This window comes from Oryzias melastigma, linkage group LG18 (genome assembly GCF_002922805.2).
Source record: "Oryzias melastigma strain HK-1 linkage group LG18, ASM292280v2, whole genome shotgun sequence".
Taxonomy (NCBI): Eukaryota; Metazoa; Chordata; class Actinopteri; order Beloniformes; family Adrianichthyidae; genus Oryzias; species Oryzias melastigma.
The window spans coordinates 20,197,346-20,219,652 of record NC_050529.1 but is presented as its reverse complement, the minus strand read 5'-3'; the positions used below and the strand labels follow the sequence as shown (position 1 = coordinate 20,219,652).

Genomic DNA, 22,307 nt, shown 5'->3' with positions numbered 1-22,307 from the left:
GGTGCCAGCACGGCGTCATACTAACACCGTTTTCTAGGAAATGCCCTCACCTGAACAGTTCCTTTCATTCATCAGTATCACAAACTGCTCTAGCATCTTCATATCATCTTCATTAATATTTGGTGGGTATTATCTAAGTTTGGTAAAGTATCTCATTTCTGGTTAAAAAAAAACATAAACGACAGTCCAGAGGCTTATTTAAAAAAATCAATGTCGTATAAATATATATTTTTTCCCATTATCTTCTCATCATGTGTGAACATGCAGTGATTTGAAGCTCTTTAAATTAATTTAGAAACATTCAATTTAGCCATGTATAGCTTAATGATGGCCACTTTATACAGTATGATCAGAACCATTTTTTAAAATATTAATTTTCAATATATAATAAGTCCTGCAGTACTCAAATGGACAGGCAGCTGCCTCCACGTGCAAAAGGTTTATTAGTTTAGGCAGGAACTAAGCACAGGTAAGAGTCCACAAAGCTAAATAAAGGTCAGACAGGCAAAGCTCAATCATGTGCATGGGATCATTCAATAAGAGGCTAAGAGTTGTCAGAGTCCAGGCGAGGGTCAGGGCAGGCAGCAGGTAATCTGAGACAAAGCAGGGTCAGAAACAAAAGATCAGGTTCAGATAGAAAACACAGTAATGCTGGCAGAGTGGGACAAACAATCCTTCGCACTGAGTGAGGTGAGGTTCTGTGTAGTACTTAAGTGTCCCGTGATTGATTGGCAGTAAGAAGTTGCAAGTTCCTTCGGGATTAATAAAGTACTCTATCTATCTATCTAAGAGACAGCTGAGCAGCATCCAGAAACTGTGCACTGGGGTTGCTGGGAGATGTAGTGCAGTCAGTACTCTGAAGATGGCTCCTGCCGGTGACCAGAGGGGGAGACAGAGCGCTGGCTCCTGGCACTTGAACAGTTCTTTAGCTATCTCTCCCATTTCTAATGAGGCATATCTGATTTGTGTTTGATCAGATCACGCATGAGATGATATGGTAAAGATTTTGTACATTAGATGGCGACCATTGAGAAAAATGGCCACCGCTTTGAATTTTTGTTAAAAAAAAAAAACAACTGCGAAGTCTGGGTCTTGAAATTTCATATGGATATTCTGCCTCACTAGTTTGAATCACTCTAGAATAAATAAAAAGGGTGGAAGGTTTGGTACAGAACACAAATCGTAAAAAAAAAAAAAAACCAAAAAAATCGCACATTTTTTGAAGAAAAAAAAGGCAAAATCTCCACAATATCGGTCTTTTCAATGATGTCCAATAATTCTGGGGTCACTGCTGGTAAACATCCTTCGTATTCTTCTTCCAAATCCATGAATGACTCTGTTGATCTGTTGATCCTGTTTCCTGGAATGCAAATACTTTTCTTTACATTTAGTCTACATCCACCTACAGCCATGCAAAGCACCTACAACCTGAAACCTCTCCTGCTGGTTTGTCACTCTGACCATTTCATCCATCATCAGGTCACACTCCCAGGCTCATAAAAGCTGCATTACGAGTGAATGTTGTTCATAAAAAAAATCAATCTCCTGTGCTGTTATTTTAAAAATGAGTTTACTTTTAGATTATCTGAGCCAGATCAGAAGTTTTACTGCATCCAAGTGTTTTTCTTGTTCCATCAGTAAACAAACTCACACTTATTTGTGCGACACAAACATCTGTTCTCCTCACATCTCCCTGCAGAACAGTCTCTACATTGTCATACTCCACAAAATGCAAATGATGATGTCCATCACAGGGTTTGTGTTTTCAGGGGTCAGATAGGACCTTCTGTGAAGGACGGCAGATCTGTTTGCTTTCAGTGTCACACTAATGTGAGGGCCACAGTGGGACCTGGCTGCTGACTGAAGGGGTAATTAATTCACTGTAACATGTCAGCAGTTTGAAACTGTACCTGTAATGTATAATTTTCATTCCGTTCTAAAGTGGTTTAATACTAAGCATAGGTACCTCTACATCATTGCTTTTGTGGTAGTTTGATTTGGAAAAAATCCCATTTATATAAGCATATTTAACAATTTGGTTTTATTTGAGATGAAGCTCCGCCCCTGTTGATCACAGAGTTTTATTTTTATTTTATTTTATTTTTTTTATTTCCTGAACATTTTAGATTCTAAAAGTGGCAGACTGGTATAAAATAAATCCCACATCTAATTTTTGAATGTACTGCAAGCATTCAGCATCACCTCAGCGTAAGTTTTCTGCAGGATCCAAGAAAAATCAGTTCACTAACTTGATGATATTTGATATTAATTCTATATCTTCAGTTAAACCATAACTTGTATGGATTATTAAGCAATTCTTAATAGTTAAAATGAAGCCAAAAGATTTTCTGTATATAGCTGAAATAATTAATTTAAAACTTTTAGTCATTGCAAACGCTACTGTGCTTTACGTAGATAAAACCAAAATGCCTCATTTATTTTTTGTTAAAAATAATGTTTGTCATGCTCAGTTCAGAAACGTCAATTTCTTTGTGTTACTTGATTCTCCTTTAGTCAGATAAGGAGATTTTTTTTTTTACTAATATTGTAACAATTATGTGGCTGTTATAAATACACTCTTTGCTAACATCTATCAAGAGAAACTTTTGCTGTTTTTATCTCAATGAGAAGGAACATAATGATTCAGCTGATACTTGATGAAAGACAGGAAAGAACCCGACATATTAAAGGAAATGTTAAAGTATTGTTGTTTTTTGTTTTTGTTGACATCCCCTGGATTAAAAATTCTGACTAAGGTCAGCTACACATATCAGCTCTTGAGGAGGTGAGCTGAGGAGGATGATGTGGACGAGGACCTGCAGCGTCTTTGAAACTCGTGCAGGTAGGTGGATCCTGGAAATAACTGGAGCCCAAAAAGTTTGAGTTCATCGCGTTTTAATTAGGACATGAAACTAGGATGGAGGAAATGTATTTGTTTTCACTGCAGGTAAAAAAGTGTTTTTATCTTTCCACACTGCTGACTTTAGGCAAACATCCAGGTTCTGCAGGTTTTACTTATCTGTTCTATTAACTAGTCAAGATGCAGAACCAGATGATTCCATCCATCAGAAATACAAAAACATTGTGTTTGCATACAAACTTTTATGGTATTATCAGAGCAAACTTGTACACATTGAATTTTAATATGCTTCCCCCTTTTAAGTATTCTGCAATGTCTTTTATATTTGTTTTAATGTTTTTTAATGTATACATATACATTTTTTTATTTTTTATCAAAATGTATTTTAGGTGATTGTCTTACATTTGTATTTTAATTGTTTATTCTTTTTATTGACCCTGATACTTCAAATGTTGCTTTTATTGATTGACAATTTTAACATCTGTCCAGGGACAACGGATGAAAAATAGCCGCTGGGCTAATTCTGGCTCATTGCATACAATGCGTTTAATGTGCACTGTCCCTGAAAAATAAATAAATAAATAAATAAACATTTTTTAAAGTTTAGTGAATTCACCATCATGTATAGTTTGTAAACACCTCTGACCTCTAACAGGAAGAAGGAGCCAATATTTGCATCTTTCCTGGCTGCAGCTCTGTTTGCTGGTTCTCTTTGTCCAAAAATACAAGTTCTTGTTTCCACCAGGGTTGCTAAGCTTGTTAAAACTGTGTTCACATCAGTTGGAAACTTTTTCCTGTTGGAATATTTAAATGTAGAGAGATAAGAAGCTCACTGCAGTATTTTTTGTCAGAGCAGATCAGAGTGAAGACAGAACGTTCATCATCGCAGAGCAGACATCACCTACAGTCAGGTAATACTTAAAGTTATTTTAAATGTTTACATTTAAAGTCTTTTCTGCATAGATTTGTACTTTATTATAGAAGAAATGAAGCTCTCTGTATAAAATATATATTTTAACAGTTTAAATATTTGCAAAGTTAAGATTTCATGGTGTTAAAAATACCAATGAGAGTTTCTGAAGAGTTTAAACAGGATTTTCCCTCCTCCAGACATTTAGGGTTGAAGTTAAAGAAGAGTTTAAGTGGACGAAGCAAAGATGCAGTGGAGTCTGATCCTGATCTCTCTGATGGGTACGTGGAGAGTAACAGCTTTACTTCAGGAGAGTTTAGAGGATATCAACAAAAACAAATACAACTTTATAAATAATATTTGTTAACATGTTGTTTGTTTCAGGTGAATTATGTTTCATTAAATGCTGCATGTATGAATATAAATACATTGATTCTAAAATGACTTGGACTGAAGCTCAGGAATACTGCAGAGAGAATCACACTGATTTGGCTACAGTGACCAACATGACTGATGTGAAGAGACTTAACCAAACAGCAAAGCAAAGACCAGCCTGGATTGGTTTGAAAAAAAACACAATCAGCAACAAGATGTGGCACTGGTCTCTACCCGGTGTGAGCTTCAATAAAAATAAGACGCACTGGAATATGCATGAACCAAATAATGATGGAAGTGAGCTGTGTGTGTTGTTAACAAAAGACTTGACTTGGATTGATGATCCATGCAACAAGGACCAGCGTTTTATCTGCTACAATGGTGAGTTTAGAGGTTTCTTAGTGTTGAAATACAAATAACTTTTTGTCTGTTTTTATTTATTTCGTAGTCACAGAATTTAAACATTTTGAAAAAAATATAATTTCAATTTTTTTGAATCCCAAGAATCAACGACCTCTGCAGTTATTGTTTCATAAAACAGCTTAAAACGCCTGTGCAAACATAAAGTGTCTGTGTTTATTCCACAGAAACTAACACATCTCAGAAATTCCATCTCATTGAGACGCCTCTAAACTGGACCAACGCTCAGCGATACTGCAGAGAGAATCACACAGACTTGATCAGTGGACTACAGCAGCTGGATCAGTTAAACCAAACCTGGAATGACAGTATGAAGGAGAAGCTGGTCAAAAACATTACTTATGTTTTCATTGGTCTGTTCAGTGATGCGTGGGCGTGGTCTGATGAGAGCAGCTTCTCATTCAGAAACTGGGATCAACAGAGATACAGGGATAATGGACAGAAAGGTTGTGCTGGTTTAACAGATGATGGCATGTGGAACACAGAAGACTGTAGTGAACAAAAAATACCTTTCATTTGTTATGAAGGTGAGATCATCTCTGTTTTATTTTAATGTTATTACATATTTAAATAAAACAAAGTCAAATCTATTGTAATGTAATACAAAGACTGCATTAATATTTAGGTAATCTCCATGAAACTAAAAGTTTACAGCTTAAACAAGTTTTTTTGTTTGTTTTCTTCATTAATGAAGACATTTTTCTCAAATCAGAAAAAAATCACTCCTGTAAATTTTACTCACAGTGGTTTTTCCTGCCTATTATTATTATTATTATTATTATTATTATTATTATTATTATTTTCATCAGATCATGTGATCCTGATCAATGAGAGCAGGACCTGGGAGGAGGCCTTATACTACTGCAGACATTATTACAATGACCTGGTTACCATCACTAACCTGGATGATCAGAGATGGGTTCAGGAGAAAACCAAGAATGCTACAACTCTTTTTGTGTGGACTGGACTGCGCTACACCTGCACTCTGGGGTTCTGGTTCTGGGTCAGTGACGAGGTGGTCCGCTACAAGAACTGGGCCTCACCTGAACAGGTGAATGAGTGTGACATGTCAGGAGCCATGGAGACAGGAGGAGAACACAAGTGGGTCAAGAAACATGATGAGGAGAAGCTCAACTTTTTCTGTTCTAAGTGAAAATCTGATCACTGACTGCAGGCTTTTTGTGCAGTTTGTGCTGTAAATTGTTAGTTCTGGATTTTCATGATTAAACTTTTCGATTCAGGTGATGGGTAAGTCATAAAAATAATGTGTCAAATTGTTTGTAAAATATTGTGACAATTGTGGTTTGTACTAAATACATCTGTCATATTTTTCATGTGATTGACACAAAGTAACAAACATTTATCTTCTTCAAGATTTGATTACTTAACAGTAACCATCAATATTAGTTCAATAACGTTAAATTTACAGCAAAAAATGCAAAGTAAACAGGCATTTTAGAAAATAAAATACAAACATCCTTTTGGACTTTGAGGGAGGAAGCACTGATGTGATTTTCTTTGGCTGCAGTGCTCTCTGCAGGTTGCAATCCGTTATTGTAGGATTCAAAAATGTAAAAGTACTTTTGGTCTGCCAACCTAAAATTCTGCTTTTTTTTTTTTTTTCAATTATTATAATCAAGATGAAATAGGGACAAAACAGGAATGTATTATGTTTGCAGGATCTTTCTGTCCCCTATAAGTAATGTTTAAGTTGTTCACAAGAATACATCCTGAACATCTGTTTTAGTAAGTATCCACTGAATTTATGTCAGTCATTCATATAAAGATAGTGTTTATTTAGGTTACAGATGTGTGTCAAAGTTACATGTACTCTTTAATAACACTGAATTTGACTTCTGAACTCCTTTAACAGTTTACAGCCAAATCCTCATTCAGGTGGATATTCATTTTACAAAAGTTTGTTTCCGTACTACTGAAAGTGAGACACATGAAGAAGAACAACTTTTATCCACATTACTCATCACCGTTGGGGCAAAGTGACAAACTTCTGTGATTTACTGCTGTCTACCTGTGGACTCAAAGAGGCTTTTGAGTCAAAGTTTGGACCCTGCTGTCAACGGATGATAGAACTCATACATTTTTTCCTGTGGAGGCTATCTCTAACCTGGATCCACAAAGTTAATACAGCTGGATTCTGAACATGTAGACGATCAGAGTTCGAGTCCAGAGACTTTGTTATTGGATGTTTATTTTAGTTTTTGGTTTGGTTTTCCTGCAGGTTGGCTACGACTTCCTCCAGATAAACCCCAACCCCGTCTGTGTTTCTTTGAATCTGTCAGAGCTGCCTGCACGTAGCTGTTAGTGTTTGAATGAGCTGTTGCATAGTTTTTCAGTGTTGGAGTGGTTTTGTTCTATTGTCAGCCCACTGATTAGTTTTATGTTTTTATTCTTCCCCTGCTCCCTGTAAAAGTCCTTCATATTAAACTTAAATGTACTCCTACTTCTGTTCACTCCAGTGCCAACTTGTTAGCTCTGTTTTCATGTTGCTGTAACCGTCTGAGGGAATTCTTGAAGGACACAACTATATTGGATTAATCTGGATTTTTACATTTTTTTAACTCCTTTTATTTTTTGTTTTTCTATTTTTTTTTTTAATCTGGCCTGTTGGAGATTTTAGTTTTGTCGTTTTTTGGAAGTTCCTCTCGATGGATTTTGGAATTATAGTGTCTTACATCAGCATGGAGTGAAGAGGACCCTGTCATTTGGAACTACTTCTGTGGAGAATTCCTTTCCCTGTTTGGAGTGTTGCCTTTTTCCCCCATACGCGTTAGGACAAACCTCAAAGTACCTTGTTTGTTTCATGCTGTAATCCTATGTTTACAACAAACACGATTTATGTCAAATTCACACCGGCCAACTCATCAGTGTAGCTCCTTAGCTGTCGACTTTTCAGTAACCGCCTAACAGCATGCCTCCACCGCACCAAAGTAGCATTGAAAGTGTTGTATCTGATGTTATTCAGATGCTGAAAAATGGTCAGTGAAATATGAACTTTAAATAAGTGGGCTTTCCAGGGAAAGAGCTGTCCTCGTCTGGAAAAAAGAAGCTATCTTCGTCTGGAGACCAGGAACTCTAGGGGCTTTGCCCCCACATAATTCCTGGCCAATGACTGAAAAAAATCTGGTTTTGTTTACAAGTTTTGGTTAAAAATAGGAAAGACCGCCTAATGGCAGTTTTAATACAGACCAAACACAAGGTTGATGACTCAACCAAATTAAGCGGTCCTTTTCCAGACCCAATTATTTTTCCAGTCTGATTCTACCCTTACTTCACTTTAGCTGTTTATAGTGATATTGTAACCATATTACTTAATGATTGCACTTACAACCACACAGTTGTGTGCAAACTAAACCCAGGTACTATCTGAGACAATCACCTTCACATCAACATTTTGTCAGTTGCTGACAGCTTTGACTTATTGGAGTCAGCTTTGTCCTTCCAAATGTTACCTTCTCTGAACCATCCCTAGTCAGCAAGACTTTCATAATAGATTCGACATACGACTGCCTGACCACAGTTGCTGCTTTGCATGCTGTTTCAGGGCCGCTCTTGTTGGCGGTACGGTATCATGCGCATTCGGTTTTCTAGGAAATCAATGTATTAGAAGTAATATATTTCACATCATGTATGAATATATAGTGATTTGAAACGGTTTGAATTAATTATTTTGGAAACATTCTATTTTGTTATATGTAGTTTAATGATGGCCAACATAGTATATGATCAGAACAATTTTTTAAAATATTGACTTGCAAAATATATGAATCATGTCCCGCGGGAATCTGGAATAGTTTCTTTAGCTATCTCTCCCAATTCTGATGAGGCATACCTAATTTATATTTTCATAAGCTTGCACATGAGATGCTGCATTATACATTTGTACATTAAATGGCAGCTGTCCTGAAAAATAGCCACTATTTTGACTTTTAGTAAACAGGATATATTTCGCTGTGTTCATGTGTTCATGAAGTTTGGCTCTTGTATTACAAAGGGAAATTTTCTGCCCCACTAGTTTAAATCACTCTGTTTTAGGTAGAAGAATCGTGAAAATATCACAAATTTTTGAAAAAAAAAAAAAAATAATGTTTTTATGGACTTTATGGAAATTACGTCCCATAACTTTGGGGTCACTGCTGGTAAACATATACTCTCAGCCTTTGCATTCTTCCAAATCCATGAATGGCTCTGTTGATCTGCTGTTCCTGTTTCCTGAAATTCAAATTCTTTACTTTTAGTCTGCATCCACCTGCAGCCATGCAAAGCACCTATACACCATTAAACATATCTTTTATCACCTTTATAGTTTACAAACAGTCCATTTATTTTAAAAAATGTTTTAGGGTCCTCGGGGGAATTTATTTTATGTTTTGTCTTGCTACGGTATATGAACCGTACCCTTACAGTCTAGGCCGGGTTAGTGTTTTTTGTTTTTTTTTTCTTTTTATTATGTCTACCTTCTTAAAGGGTAAATAAATTAGAATTTAGCAGTCCAAAAAATTAACCTAATCTAATCAAACAGATGTTCTAACTGGGTGTTCTGCTTTCAAGGATTTGCAATGATTTTGCAACTGTTTGAGACTTTTTCTGAAAATTCAAAAATTCATTTTGTCTGGAAGGCTGTTATGGATTATTCAGTCATTATCAGGGAGCAACTGAGTCGGCCTCTTTCTGCTTTTGCTCCTGAAGTCCCTTTCCATCTCTTTTGGTTGCTTTTTAGTTTCCTTTACTTTTTGACTAACTCTTTGACTTTCAGTGTTTTTACTCTTTTGTTCTCTCATCTTGTGATCTACTTAGCTTTCTCTTATGTCATATACACACCATAACTAGCAAATGTACTCATGGTTGGAAAAGGCTTGATGCAAAATGTCAAAGCAGTACAAATCTTGCTCCAGGCTTTTTATTTCACAGCTCTATTCAAATATATCAAATATTTGGTTTCATAGGATTCTATCGGAACACAAATCATCAATTCTCCTTCATAATAAATTTTTCAAACAGTTGGCACTTCCGTGTAGTAAAAAGGACACCATCCATACGTCACTGCAAAATCTGAGTCCCATTTTGATACATTTTGATTGATCAAAATTCTATTTGATTAACTTTCACTTGGTGGTAAACCCACGCGATTTCTACGTAGACCCCTAAGACAAACGTAAAAATTTACATGAATGCAAGACTTGATTGCAGAAGCTCAAAATGCGCATATCTGAGCATTTACTTAGACTTTTCATTGGAAGTGGTTGATTGAATCTGTGTTGCAGAGGCCGTTGCCAATCTAGCATTACTGTTTCAATTTGATAATAGATTATACAACTGTTGTTACTTAGACTATATAAGGTTTGACCTCAGTCAACTTTCAAATATTTTCAGACAATTTTTCATGTATTTTCTAGTAATGGAGAAGGCGATAAGGGAAGGGGGGTTGTGGTAGGGGTAGCTTTTTCTGTTCGGAGGGAGTTCTTATCGTGTTTAAATTTGCAATAACTATTAAATAACAATGTCCCACAAATATTGTGTGTAGTATGTTTCATTATTCATTTGACCAGGACAAGCAAATTTTGCACAAACTGCTGGTTTGTCGCTCAAAGCATTTCATTCATCCAGCCAAGACCAGCAACCCACCCCCTTCCCGGGCTCAGAAAGGCAACTTTAAGATTGAATGTCGTTCCTTAAAATTTGATCTCCTGTGCTGTTACCGTAAAAATAATACTTTTAGATTTTCTGAGCTTGATCAATGGAAAGTTTTACAGCCTCCAAGTGTTTCTCCTGTTCCATCAGTAAAAAGAAGATCCCTTAGATCTGCTCGACACATATATCTGTTTTTCCCAAACACAACTTCCTGCAGAACAGTCTTTCCAGTGTCACACTCCACAGGATGCAAATGATGATGTCCATCACAGGGTAGATGCTGGATGAGTCAGATAAGATCTTCTGTGTAAAAAAAAAAATCTTTTGCTAGCTTACAATTATTTCAGAACCAGGGGACAGGAACATATACACCAATTTTTTTAAATTGCTGCATTGGCTCCCTGTGCATTTCCGGATTGATTTTAAAGTTCTTTTAATATTTTATAAATACTTTTATGGTCTTGGGCCTTGTTGTTTTGGCAATTTCCTTTTAAATCCCCCACAGACAATGAGGTCCTCTGGCGCTGAAATGCTCCTCTGGCTGAGCTGGCTCCTGGTATGAGGAGATTTCCAATGCAGTTTTTTTCACAGTCAAGCCTAAAAATTTCTTTCAGGAGCTACTTTTATAAGTATTAATTGTGTGTTGGCGTCATGGGTTGTGTGTGTTAATGGGCGGAAGGGGGGAGGGTGACTGGTAGGTTGGATTTTTCTCTATTTTTTTTTCTGTTTTTGTTTTTAGTTGATACAGAATCAGTGGATTCCATCCATCTAGAAAAAAATCTCTTTATTTTGCAAAACTTAACTCTCATGCTCTCTTATGGGGTCCAGATGACCCCACCCTTACGTTGAGGTGTTAGCCCTTCCATGACGAAGGTGGACAAGACTTAATGTTTGTCATTGGACACCAGTAAAGATTAACAATCATTGAAAAAAAGTTCAGCGCACTGTCTTGTGGGGTCCAGATGACCCTACTTTGAATGCAAACCAGCCCAGGATGGCAGAAGGGTTAATGGTATTTTAAAAAATGGTGCAAAAGTTATTTTAATTCCCCATCATGTAAAGTTTTTCCACACCGCTGGCGATAAACAGGAAGAAGGAGCAGATATTTGCATGTCTTCTTGATGCAGCTCTGTTTGGCTCTTCCTCCAAAAATAAAGATTCTTGTTTCCACCAGGAACATATAGCTTATAAAAACATCAGATGGTAATTATTTCCTTCATAAATGTTGAAATGCAGACACATTGCTGGCTTGCTGCAGTCTTTTCTGTTGGAGCAGATCAGAGTGAAGACAGAAGGTTCATCATTACAGTGAGGACATCTCCCACGGTCAGTCGATAAAGTTATTTTAGATATTCACATTCAGGTCTTTATTCTGCATACTTTTGTATTTTGTTATAGAAGGAACTAACCACTCTTTATTAAAGCTGTTTTTAACAGTTAAAAAAATTATTGTTAAGATTATATGTTAAAAACACCAATGAGAGTTTCTGAAGAGTCTAAACAGGATTCCTCCTCCTGCAGGTTGAAGTTAAAGAAGAGTTTGAGTGGACGAAGCAAAGATGCAGTGGAGTCTGATCCTGATTTCTCTGATGGGTACGTGGAGAGCAGAAGCTTTAATTTAGAAGGGTTTAGGGGAAATCAACACAAAGTTTCATAAATAATAATGATTAAAAAAATGTGTGTTTATTTCAGGTCAGTTTTGTTTCATTAAATGTTACATGTATGTATATAAATACATTGATTCTAAAATGACTTGGACTGAAGCTCAGGAATACTGCAGAGAGAATCACACTGATTTGGCTACAGTGACCAACATGACTGATGTGAAGAGACTTAACAAAACAGCAAAGCAAAGACCAGCCTGGATTGGTTTGAAAAACCACACAAACAGCGACAAGACGTGGCACTGGTCTCTACCCGGACTGAGCTTCAATAAAAATAAGACGCACTGGAATATGGATGAACCAAATAATGATGGAAATGAGCTGTGTGTGTTGTTAACAAAAGACTTGACCTGGATTGATGATCCATGCAACAACAACCAGCGTTTTATCTGCTACAATGGTGAGTTTAAATGATTATCAGTTTTAACAGGCTGATGACTTTTTATCCTTTTAATTCTATATTCTTTACAAAATTGAAACCATCAGCATAAAGCCAAGACGTATGCACCTATTGTTTAAAGTCCCACTCCAATCATCTTCTGATCTATTTTTAAAGCATTTTAATAATGATTGTGCTAAATCTGGTCAAGATTTAAAAAATTGTCATTTTCTAGAACATATTGTAGTTCCTGTAGTTCCTGTAGAGCGGTTGGAGTTCATAAGAAATTTGACTGAATGGACTATTGGAGTGGACCTGTGTTCATATTCTCTCCTGTTAACTTGTAGCCCTTCACAACTCCAACCTAACATTAGCGGTAAAACAAAAATGGTGAACAATATCAAAGTACCCAGCTGTACAATTTTTAACCGGATTTCTGCTCAAACAAGGAAAATGAAGGATCTAGTGATGATCTACATGTAGATGCATCAGAATGAAGAGGAGCAGGGAGTTCGTGGCCTGTAATTGTACCACCTGCGTCACAACTACAATTTTTTTTAAACAGCATTTTGTTTTTTCTGCTAATCATTCACCACAACTTGAATGAATAAATGTATAGAAATAAATTTTTTATCTTAATATCACATGTCCCCCATCATCAGAAAAATTCTACAAAGACAAGTTAAAAACACCAAAACAATTTTTTTTATTAAACTGGGTATTAAAAAAAGTTAAATAACAGCAGAAAACATCTGCACACATTTCTTTGTTCTTTGTTTCTTCCACAGATACTAACACATCTCAGAAATTCCATCTCATTGAGATGCCTCTAAACTGGACTAACGCTCAGCGATACTGCAGAGAGAATCACACAGACCTGATCAGTGGACTACAGCAGCTGAATCAATTAAACCAAACCTGGAATGACAGTATGAAGGCGGAACTGGCAAATGAAACAAATGTTTTCATTGGTCTGTTCAGTGATGCGTGGGCGTGGTCTGATGAGAGCAGCTTCTCATTCAGAAACTGGGATCCACAGAGGGACAGGGAAAATGAAGAGCTTGGTTGTGCTGCTTTAACAGACCAAGGCACGTGGAGAAATGATAATTGTAGTAAACAAAGATCTTTCATTTGTTATGAAGGTAAGATAATCTCTGTTCTATTTTGATGTATCTACATGTGAAGTAACAATAAAAATTGAACCTATTATAATCTAACCTAAAAACTTGATTTGTATTCACATTGTCCCTACAAAACTGAAAGATTAATGTTTTAGTTTCCTTCATTAATGATAAAAATTTCTTCTAAAGATAGGTAATGTACATTTTTTTTTATTGTTGTTCGTTTTCACACTAACCCTCCTGCTCTCTTATGGGTCCAGAAGGCCCCACCATAACATTGACTTATGATCTCTCCCCATGACACATGTGGATAGGATTTTATCTCTGCAACAGACACCATTAAAGACATAAAATCCTTGAAAAAAAAAGTTCAGCGCACTGTCTTGTGGGGTCCAGATGACCCCACTTTTAATTTAATAATGCCTAGGATAGCATAAGGGGTAATTGAGACAAATCTGTAGTTTTGTCTTTTTTTCATCAGATCATGTGATCCTGATTAATGAGAACAGGACCTGGGAGGAGGCCTTATACTACTGCAGACATCACCACCATGACCTGGTTACCATCACTAACCTGGATGAACAGAGATGGGTTCAGGAGAAAACCAAGAATGCTACAACTCCTTATGTGTGGACAGGACTGCGCTACACCTGCACTCTGGGGTTCTGGTTCTGGGTCAGTGACGAGGTGGTCCGCTACAAGAACTGGGCCTCACCTGAACAGGTGAATGAGTGTGACATGTCAGGAGCCATGGAGACAGGAAGAGACCACAAGTGGGTCAAGATAAATGATGAGAAGAAGTTCAACTTTTTCTGTTCAAAGTGAAAATCTGATCCCTGACTACAGGCTTTTTGTGCAAATTTTTAGTTCTGGATTTTTATGATAAAACTTTGTGATTCGGGTGATGGGTAACTCGTAAAAATAATGTAAGTGTTGAATTGTCAAAAGTTGTAGTTTGTGCTTAACGTTTCAGTAATCTGCCTATATGTGATTAAAGGTCACAATTTACAACAAAAAAGGCAGAATTTCAAAGTAAGCGGATGTTTTAGAAACTAAAAAAACGACAATCTTATTAAGCTTTGAGAGACAGGTGCTGACATTAATCTTTGGGCTGCACTGCTCTCTGCTGGTTGAAATCTGTTACTGCAATATTCAACAATTTAAAAGACCCCTTTGTCTTTTAAGCTCAATATTCTGCTTTTATCTCTTGGAATTACAAGATGAAAATCAAGATAAAATTGTCAAATGAGAATTTATTATGATTTAATAACTTTTGTGTCTCCCTTTTCTACTTTAAAATAATGTTTAAATGTATCACAAAAAGACATCCTGAACTACTGTTTTAGCTAGGATTGTAACATGTAATGAAGCCACGATTCAATCTGAATTAGTTTTTAAGTCACAATTTTGATTTTCTCTTATTTTTCTTTTTTTAAAATCTCTCAACACAAATAAAGGTATTTTAAGGTCAAGTATGTTTTCTTTTTGCCCCTTGCATGAAACCATTTGTTTTCCTACTATTATAAAAGGATTCAATAGAATTAAACAATTATTCATAATAATGAAATGATCACAAAGATCTTTTATCTATTTCAACATCTATATTTATGCTTGAAGAGAAAAAGTGACATAGGGATAAAAAGAGTTAATAAAGAAGAGCATGGCTCTCAGGTAGGAGTCAGAAGGGAAACAGCTGCGAAGCAGCGACGTCCCCCCCATGACTGTCATGGGAGATTGGTCAAAGTTGCAGTAAAGGTTCTGTGAAAATGTAAAGTTGCACAGTGTGCAACAAATCTGCTTTTGCTTGAATTTGTGTTAATTTGATGAATTTGGGAAATCCTGGACATACGTGTGCGCACACTCTCACAGCGAGCCTGCATGGAGAAAGGGCATCAGCTCTGCATGTCTAAATTAAGGCACAAGCCGTGACAGATCATTTTTTAAATTTTCTACAATGATGAAAATGTTGACAAGTCTGAATTGTTTTTTAACCAATTCACAAAGAATCATTACAGCCTTAGTTTTAGGTAATATGCATTGCATTTGATTTACCAGTCATTCATGTAAATATTTTTTCCTCACAACTTTAATACCACTTTTACATAATTTTTTTCCATTATTTAAATGTTATTTATACTGCTTCCATTACGGATGTTTTTCAAAGTTACATGTACACTTTAATAACATTAAATTTGACAATGCAGTTTGTTTTTTATACCAGTAAAAAAGTGAAAACACATGAAGAACAACAGGACTCCAGACTCCAACGCTTTCCATAATCACTATTTATCCAGAAGACCATTACTCAACACCGCTCGGCCTAAAGTGACAAACTCCCGATTATTACTGTTTCCTACCTGTGAACTCAAAGAGGCTTCTGAGTCAAATTATGGCCTCTGCTGTCAAAGGATGATAGAATACAACAATTCGTCTTCTGGTGGCAGACCTGGATCTAAAGAGTTCAAGCACTGGATTCTGAAGGACATACAGTAGGTATCATGGTTTGAGTCACACATTTTTGTTGTTGTTGATTTTTTCCAGTTTGGCTTTGGCTTTTCCAAGATAAATCTCACCCTCACCACAGTGACATGGGGTGAGGTTCATGGCTGGTGAGGCGCTGATGTCATACTCAGATTTACAGACTTATGAACGCTACAGAGCATCTTATTCACCATTTGATTGACAACAGTTAAAGTGAGTTGTTTAAATGTTCATTTCAACTTTTTTCTTCTATTTACAAACTGTAACATAGAAAAAAATGCCATAGATTGTCACTATTGACTTACTTTTACTTCTGTGCGCTGCTCCTTCTGAAGAAACATGAATAACCAGTTTGAAGAAGTTTTTATTTTTTTTCTTCAGAGGTAAATCTCTCTGTCTCAGTGGAGATCACCAGTGACGTGTCTAAACAAATTCTTGAGTTTAGAGGTTTAAAAACGAAATTCTCCCTTTAGAAATTGATGCTAAACAACATTAATGAGTAACTGGACGGCTGCACAACTTGCTGCTGCTAATTCTGTTATTCTTCAGCCGCTGTGTCACGTACTCTGGGCTCACCAGCGCCCTCTGCCTCGTGGCGTGTGTACTGGGGTACAGGAGGCAGACTGTCTGCCTCACCTAGTGTGTTTTTAAAGTGCATTTTTAGCGAAAAAAAGACTAAATGCGTCACAAACTGGCACCAATGTAATCAGACGTATGGCCAGAGATAAGCAAATTTGGTCCTTTTAAAATAAAGCGTCTTTTATGACGATAGACCAAAATAATAGAGTCTGTGCGTCAGTGTGAAAGCTGGGGCTACAGCTGCCACACCGTGTTTGAACAGGAAACTGGTAAATTTGCTGCTTTTTTACTGAAGAAACATAGAAAACCCACAGAGAATAAGGTAATCAAAGAAATAACATATCTATAAAAATACCATTTTAATTTTCAGGAATATATTCATTTTATTTAATTTATGCCCTATTTTGTTACAGTTTTTGGAGTGTTTTTGTCCTGTTGTCAGCCTGCTGATTTGTCCCCTATTTATTTTCTCCCTCAGCTTCTTGTGATGAAAGCTCATGAGTCTCACCTGTTAACCACTTTACGTTATTGCTGATGTTCACTTCAGTGTCAGTTCCTTTGCTTTGTTTTCGTGGTGCAATTAATGTCAAAGTGTATTCCTTAAGGATTACTGAGTTTTTATTTTTTTTGTTTTTCTTTATGATGTGGTCTGTTGGAGATGGATAGATTTGGATTTATGGGACTGCTCTCAACAGGATGGAGTGGAGAGGACTCTGTCCTCTGTGAAGTATTCCTTTCCCTATTTACCCCCCACCCCCCAGGAAGATGAACCTCAAAGACCTACGTTTGTTTCATGTTGTAAGCAAAGACCAGGCATGTCAAAAGTCTGGCCCATGGTAAACTACGTCCCATTTTCAAATTTCCATCAGGCCTCATCTTGTTGCTTTATTCCAGCTTAAGTTGTATTTGCTCTCATTGTGGTTTTGTTCTACCTTCATTTCCTTTCTCCTTTTGTCTTTTTTGGTCAGTCATTCTGTTTATTTGCCTTTCTCTCACTAAGTGGAGGTTTGGTTTTCTTACATTAATAAATATGTACTTGCTTTGCCATGAGTCTGTTTCCTGTTTTCTGATTCCTTCTCATCCTGTAAAAGTGATCCTTTCAAAAAAGTGGCTACATAATCAATGTTTCGCATTTATAAATAAAAAAGACCATAATTTTTGGATAAGTTATTTTTTTTCTTAGAAAAAGAAAACAAATCTGAATCATTGAGTTTGAAACATTTCAAAAAGTGTTATTTATTCATATTTATTGACAGAATTATGCAAAAAAAAATTTATTTTTATGATATTTACATATAATTTGTAACAAAACCATCACCTAATAGAATATAATGTGCAGGTATTCATATTTTTCTCTCCAAAAAATAAAAGCAAAAGTAAACTATGTCCTAACAGCTAGCATTTACCTTAACTCTAAAATGATGCTGTGTTAAAAGTTTCAAGAAAATGTCTTAGAAATTAATATGAAACCAAGAATCTCAAGTGAAAAAACCATCACTAATTTAGAAGCTTGACTCATTTTAAGAATTAACTAATGAAAAATTCCGAAGAACTTTACAAATCTTTAACATTTTAGTTTGAACATTACTGAATATTCCATTAAATAATAAAGAACTCGGTTAACAAATAAACAGAATCCTGCAATAAGTGATCAGATTTTCACTTTGAACAGAAAAAGTCTCCTCGTCATGTTTCTTGACCCACTTGTGTTCTCCTCCTGTCTCCATGGCTCCTGACATGTCACACTCATTCACCTGTTCAGGTGAGGCCCAGTTCTTGTAGCGGACCACCTCGTCACTGACCCAGAACCAGAACCCCAGAGTGCAGGTGTAGCGGAGTCCAGTCCACACATAAGGAGTTGTAGCATTCTTGGTTTTCTCCTGAACCCATCTCTGATCATCCAGGTTAGTGATGGTGACCAGGTCATGGTGGTGATGTCTGCAGTAGTATAAGGCCTCCTCCCAGGTCCTGCTTTTATTGATCAGGATCACATGATCTGATGAAGAAAAAACATCACTGTGAAAGCTGTCTGGCACATTTGAGATGGAGAGACAGAAAAACCCAACAGAGAGGCTAAAAAGAAAGGACAAAGAAAAGGAATATGAAATTAAACCCATTTTCTTCTTTGTCTTAAGAAAATGAAGAAGAATATGAACCATTTTAATCAGTGGTTGGCATCCATCATGTTGATAAAATGCACTTCACTTACACAAACCACTTAGATGGTTAAAAAATAAAACTTAAGACCTGAAAAGTTAAATGGAAACATTTTAAGCTGCACCATTTTTAAGAGCAAGATACCAAAATGTAAGACTTTTTAAAATGACTTTCAAAGCATTATCTTTAAAATTTGAAATCCAAGGCTTTTAAGACTTTTTAAGACCTTGTGTGAACCCTAATGTTCGGCCTTTCCACTTGTGAGGTTATGCATAGAACCATAGATGCATGGACATTCTCTTCCATATTTGCTTTTTTTCTTTGTAATTTTGTGTTTTAGAGGTGAAATATATTGAGGAGACAGAAATGTAATCAGTGAGTTTACTCTTGTGTCATTGGAGGTAAAAATGATCACCTGTGTAACAGATGAAGGGTGTCCTCTCAGAACATATTTTGGTTTCCCACACACCGTCCTGGTTCAGGATGGTGCAGTTGTGTTTTTCACTTGAACTGTTGTATTTCAAATTCCAGTGTCTGAAAGAGAAACTGCTGCCATCTGACCAGGTCCAAGCGTCTCTGAACAGTCCGATAAAAATGTATTTGTAACTTGATAGTGAGTTCCAGTTTACAACAGATGTTCTATCATATAATTGTATTATGTTTGCTGTGACATCATTATGCTTCTGCAGCTCCTCCAGCTGTGGTCCACTGATCAGATCTGTGTGATTCTTTCTGCAGTATTTCTGAGCATCAAACCAGGTCATTTTATCTCCTAAATAATACTTAGGAGAAGAGCTTCCTGTGGAGTAAAGGATAAAACTTGATGAAACTTTGATCTTTAGGGAAGATCAGATTTTTCCTTTCATGTTTGTATATATAAAAAAAGAAAAAGTTCTGGTAAGAGTTTTGATTGAGAATGTCATTCCATGTCTGTAATCTTCTGGCTTTTACTTGCAAAATGGGTTCAAAGAGAATCATGTTTCTTCTTACCATTATAGCAGAGGAAATGTTCTTTATCCATACATGACATGTCCAACCACTTTTCATCAGTAATATGTTCAATAGCCCCACAGGTCTCAGCTACTCCTCCATTTGGTTCATCATCGTTCCACTTTGCCTGACTTTCATTGAACTTCAGTCCGGGCAGAGACCAGTGTGAAATAGCAATTGTGCCTGTTTGGTTGAACAAACCAATCCAGACATGTTTGTTTTCTGAGTTTATTTTTCTGAGTCGGTCTATGTCAGCCATGCTGCTCACTGTCGCCAGATCAGTGTATTCGTTCCTGCAGTGCTGCCTAGCTTCAGCCCAAGTCATGTTCTGATCAACATAGTGATACTCATGGAGCTGACATGTGAAGAGACAAAAATGACCTAAAAATAAAAGAGATCACAGACTTAAATATGCATATGTCCAATAGAACCATAAATATCTTTAGTCTATTTATAAAACAGATTTGTGAGATTTAATTTGAATGAAAGGATGAAATAAATAAATGTTTGAGGAGCTGAGGATCCACTTAACCACAAAAACCATCAGAAACAAACTCAGCTTCATCTTTTCTGAAACCCTTTTCAACTGCAGGAAGAAAAAAATATTTCAATTAAATTACCTGTTTTGTTTTAGATTCTGGAGCCCGTAGATGTTTTCTGAACAAAGCAACATAAATACAGCTGATATAAAACACAACTGTCATTCATATTAAAAAAGAAAAAAAAAAAGCAGTTTTGACAATAGACCCTTTTACACAGTGACGTCAGACAAAATGGTGTCAGGACCGTGAGTGTGATACGCAACTTCCGGTTAATAGATTTAGACAGGAAACCAAATAACTTGTTTGACAGAATTTTACATGTATAATTATAAATAATATAAATTTTATGAAAGTCCTGCCAAACTGTATTTTCATTTTCTGTCTTAGATCGGTCACAAATCTAAATACAAATTTGAATAATCCTCCAATGCTTGAGGTTTTATTCAAAACATAAACCTTTTATTCGACCAAATATTATTCTAACGGATTCTATTTTGGCTGATGTCATTTGCACGTATTTTGAGTGCGAGCAAGCACAAAAGATGAAAAAAAATCATGTTGGCCACTTTTAATACCTTCGACAAAGACACACATTGCTGCATTGCCCATACGCACTTTAATCTCTTCCCAGGCTAATGTTGTTCAACGGGATATTTTAGGGCATAATTGTACAATCAGGAATGGTTTGGCTCAGTGAAAATGTTAAGAGCAACTATTGAGCCACGTATTTTCAGCTTTCAAAATAAGAGCAGCTAAGTAAAAAAATAAATCTCTTTTTTACATTACGTTGAAATAGTCACTTTCATAATTTAGGCAACAGTTTTCAATTTGACGTCATGTGAAAAGGGTCAATTGTTTTCAGTTTTAAAGCAGCTCCGTGTTTTTTGTTTGTTAAATTTGAAAATTTTTAAGAGTTTAACATTGATAATTATTCAAATTAGATTTTTTTTCCCTTAGTGACTTCCTGCTTTAATGCAAGAAATAACCTGTTTTTCTAAGAAAAGAGAAAAAGTGCTTCTTTTATTTAACAAAAACAAAATCTTTCATTGTTATTATAAATAGATTTTACAATAGAAATTCATAACATAACCTATATTTCTTTACAAAACCGGGATTTATTCTGGAGTTATTAAATTAAAAAAAGCACACACTTTGACACCAAAAATATGCATTTTATCTTTTCTGCAAATATGTTGTGTGAAATTACTTTTTTTAAATAAACAAAATACATGGAAACATAAACTTGACCCCTAGAACTGACAATACAGACAAGGTTGTACCATCTCGCCCATACTCTTTCTCTGTATTCGACTGGATTATGTGCAAAACCACCTCAGACAAACCAATAGGAATACAGTGGACCCTTCTCTCCCATCTGGAATCACTGGATTTTGGAGACGACCTAGCCGTCTTCTCCACCACCCATCGGCATTTGCAAGAGAAGACCAACAGACTGAGCAGCTTTGCCAAACAGACTTGCCTCAATATCAGTACTACCAAGACCAAGACCCTGTACATCAACGCAACGACAACTGAGCCTATCCTAGTAGATGGCGAGCCATTGGAGAAAGTAGACGAGATCACATATCTTGGAAGCATTGTTAGCACAAATGAAGCCACCCACAAAGACATCAACTCGCGGCTGGGGAAAGCACAGTGTGCTTTTGCAACCCTCCGTCCCATCTGGAGGTCGAAACAGCTCCGATTGCAATCCAAGATCCGCATTTATAACAGCAATGTGAAGTTTGTTCTTCTTTATGGCTCTGAGTGCTGGCGAGTCATGATATGAAGCGATATGAAGCGCCTGGATGCTTTTAACAACAGATGTTTTAGACGAATATGTGGAATCTACTGGCCGAACGGGATAAGTAACCAAGATCTTTTTAAAGCGACGAAGACCAGATGCCTTACTGATGACATCAAGTGTAGGCGTATGAGGTGGCTGGGGCGTGTCCTTCGCATGGAGCCTAATCGCACCGCCAAAGTAACTCTAAGGTGGACGCCTCCAGGAAAGAGAAAACCTGGGAGACCCAGAACAACATGGCGCCGCACAATAACATCTGAACTTGCAGAAAATCAGCTCACCCTAGGTGAAGCACAACACAGGGCTAGGGATAAGCTGTGGTGGAAGCAGTTTGTGGCGGCCTTATGTCCCACAGGGGACAAAGAGAAATAATAAT

The 22,307-nt window shown here is 36.5% G+C and overlaps 3 protein-coding genes across 3 annotated transcripts in view; 2 read left to right on the top strand and 1 right to left on the bottom strand.

Moving 5' to 3' along the window:
• LOC112156104 (C-type mannose receptor 2) overlaps positions 1-7,026 on the top strand; it is a 15,204-nt gene extending 8,178 nt beyond the window's left edge. The window contains exons 4-5 of the mRNA XM_024288264.1: positions 5,375-5,616; positions 6,805-7,026. Of these exons, the coding sequence (XP_024144032.1) occupies positions 5,375-5,616; positions 6,805-6,888 (326 nt within the window). The 3' untranslated portion in view covers positions 6,889-7,026. The remainder of the gene's footprint in view (positions 1-5,374; positions 5,617-6,804) is intronic.
• A 4,738-nt stretch (positions 7,027-11,764) lies between these two features.
• Positions 11,765-14,747, top strand: LOC112156275 (macrophage mannose receptor 1). The gene is made up of 3 exons (XM_024288509.2): positions 11,765-12,278; positions 13,046-13,399; positions 13,860-14,747. The coding sequence occupies exons 1-3, from the start codon at positions 11,933-11,935 to the stop codon at positions 14,201-14,203; spliced, it is 1,044 nt and encodes a 347-aa protein (XP_024144277.2). The 5' UTR covers positions 11,765-11,932; the 3' UTR covers positions 14,204-14,747.
• A 3,310-nt stretch (positions 14,748-18,057) lies between these two features.
• LOC118600135 (C-type mannose receptor 2-like) lies at positions 18,058-19,961 on the bottom strand. The gene is made up of 3 exons (XM_036216925.1): positions 19,586-19,961; positions 19,011-19,394; positions 18,058-18,434 (listed from the first exon to the last, which is right to left on the bottom strand). Exons 1-3 carry the CDS (start codon positions 19,908-19,910, stop codon positions 18,058-18,060), a joined length of 1,086 nt encoding a protein of 361 aa, XP_036072818.1. The 5' UTR covers positions 19,911-19,961.
• Positions 19,962-22,307: the final 2,346 nt, after the last annotated feature.

Excerpts from the sequence above, each read along its gene's own strand:
- LOC112156275 (XM_024288509.2), top strand. The coding sequence starts at position 11,933 with ATGTATGTATATAAATACATTGATTCTAAAATGACTTGGACTGAAGCT. Across the intron at positions 12,279-13,045 it reads GCGTTTTATCTGCTACAATG|ATACTAACACATCTCAGAAA; the intron begins GTGAGTTTAAAT and ends TTTCTTCCACAG. Across the intron at positions 13,400-13,859 it reads ATCTTTCATTTGTTATGAAG|ATCATGTGATCCTGATTAAT; the intron begins GTAAGATAATCT and ends TTTTTTCATCAG.
- LOC118600135 (XM_036216925.1), bottom strand. The coding sequence starts at position 19,910 with ATGACTTGGGCTGAAGCTAGGCAGCACTGCAGGAACGAATACACTGAT. Across the intron at positions 19,395-19,585 it reads ACATTTCCTCTGCTATAATG|GAAGCTCTTCTCCTAAGTAT; the intron begins GTAAGAAGAAAC and ends TTTACTCCACAG. Across the intron at positions 18,435-19,010 it reads ACCCTTCATCTGTTACACAG|ATCATGTGATCCTGATCAAT; the intron begins GTGATCATTTTT and ends TTTCTTCATCAG.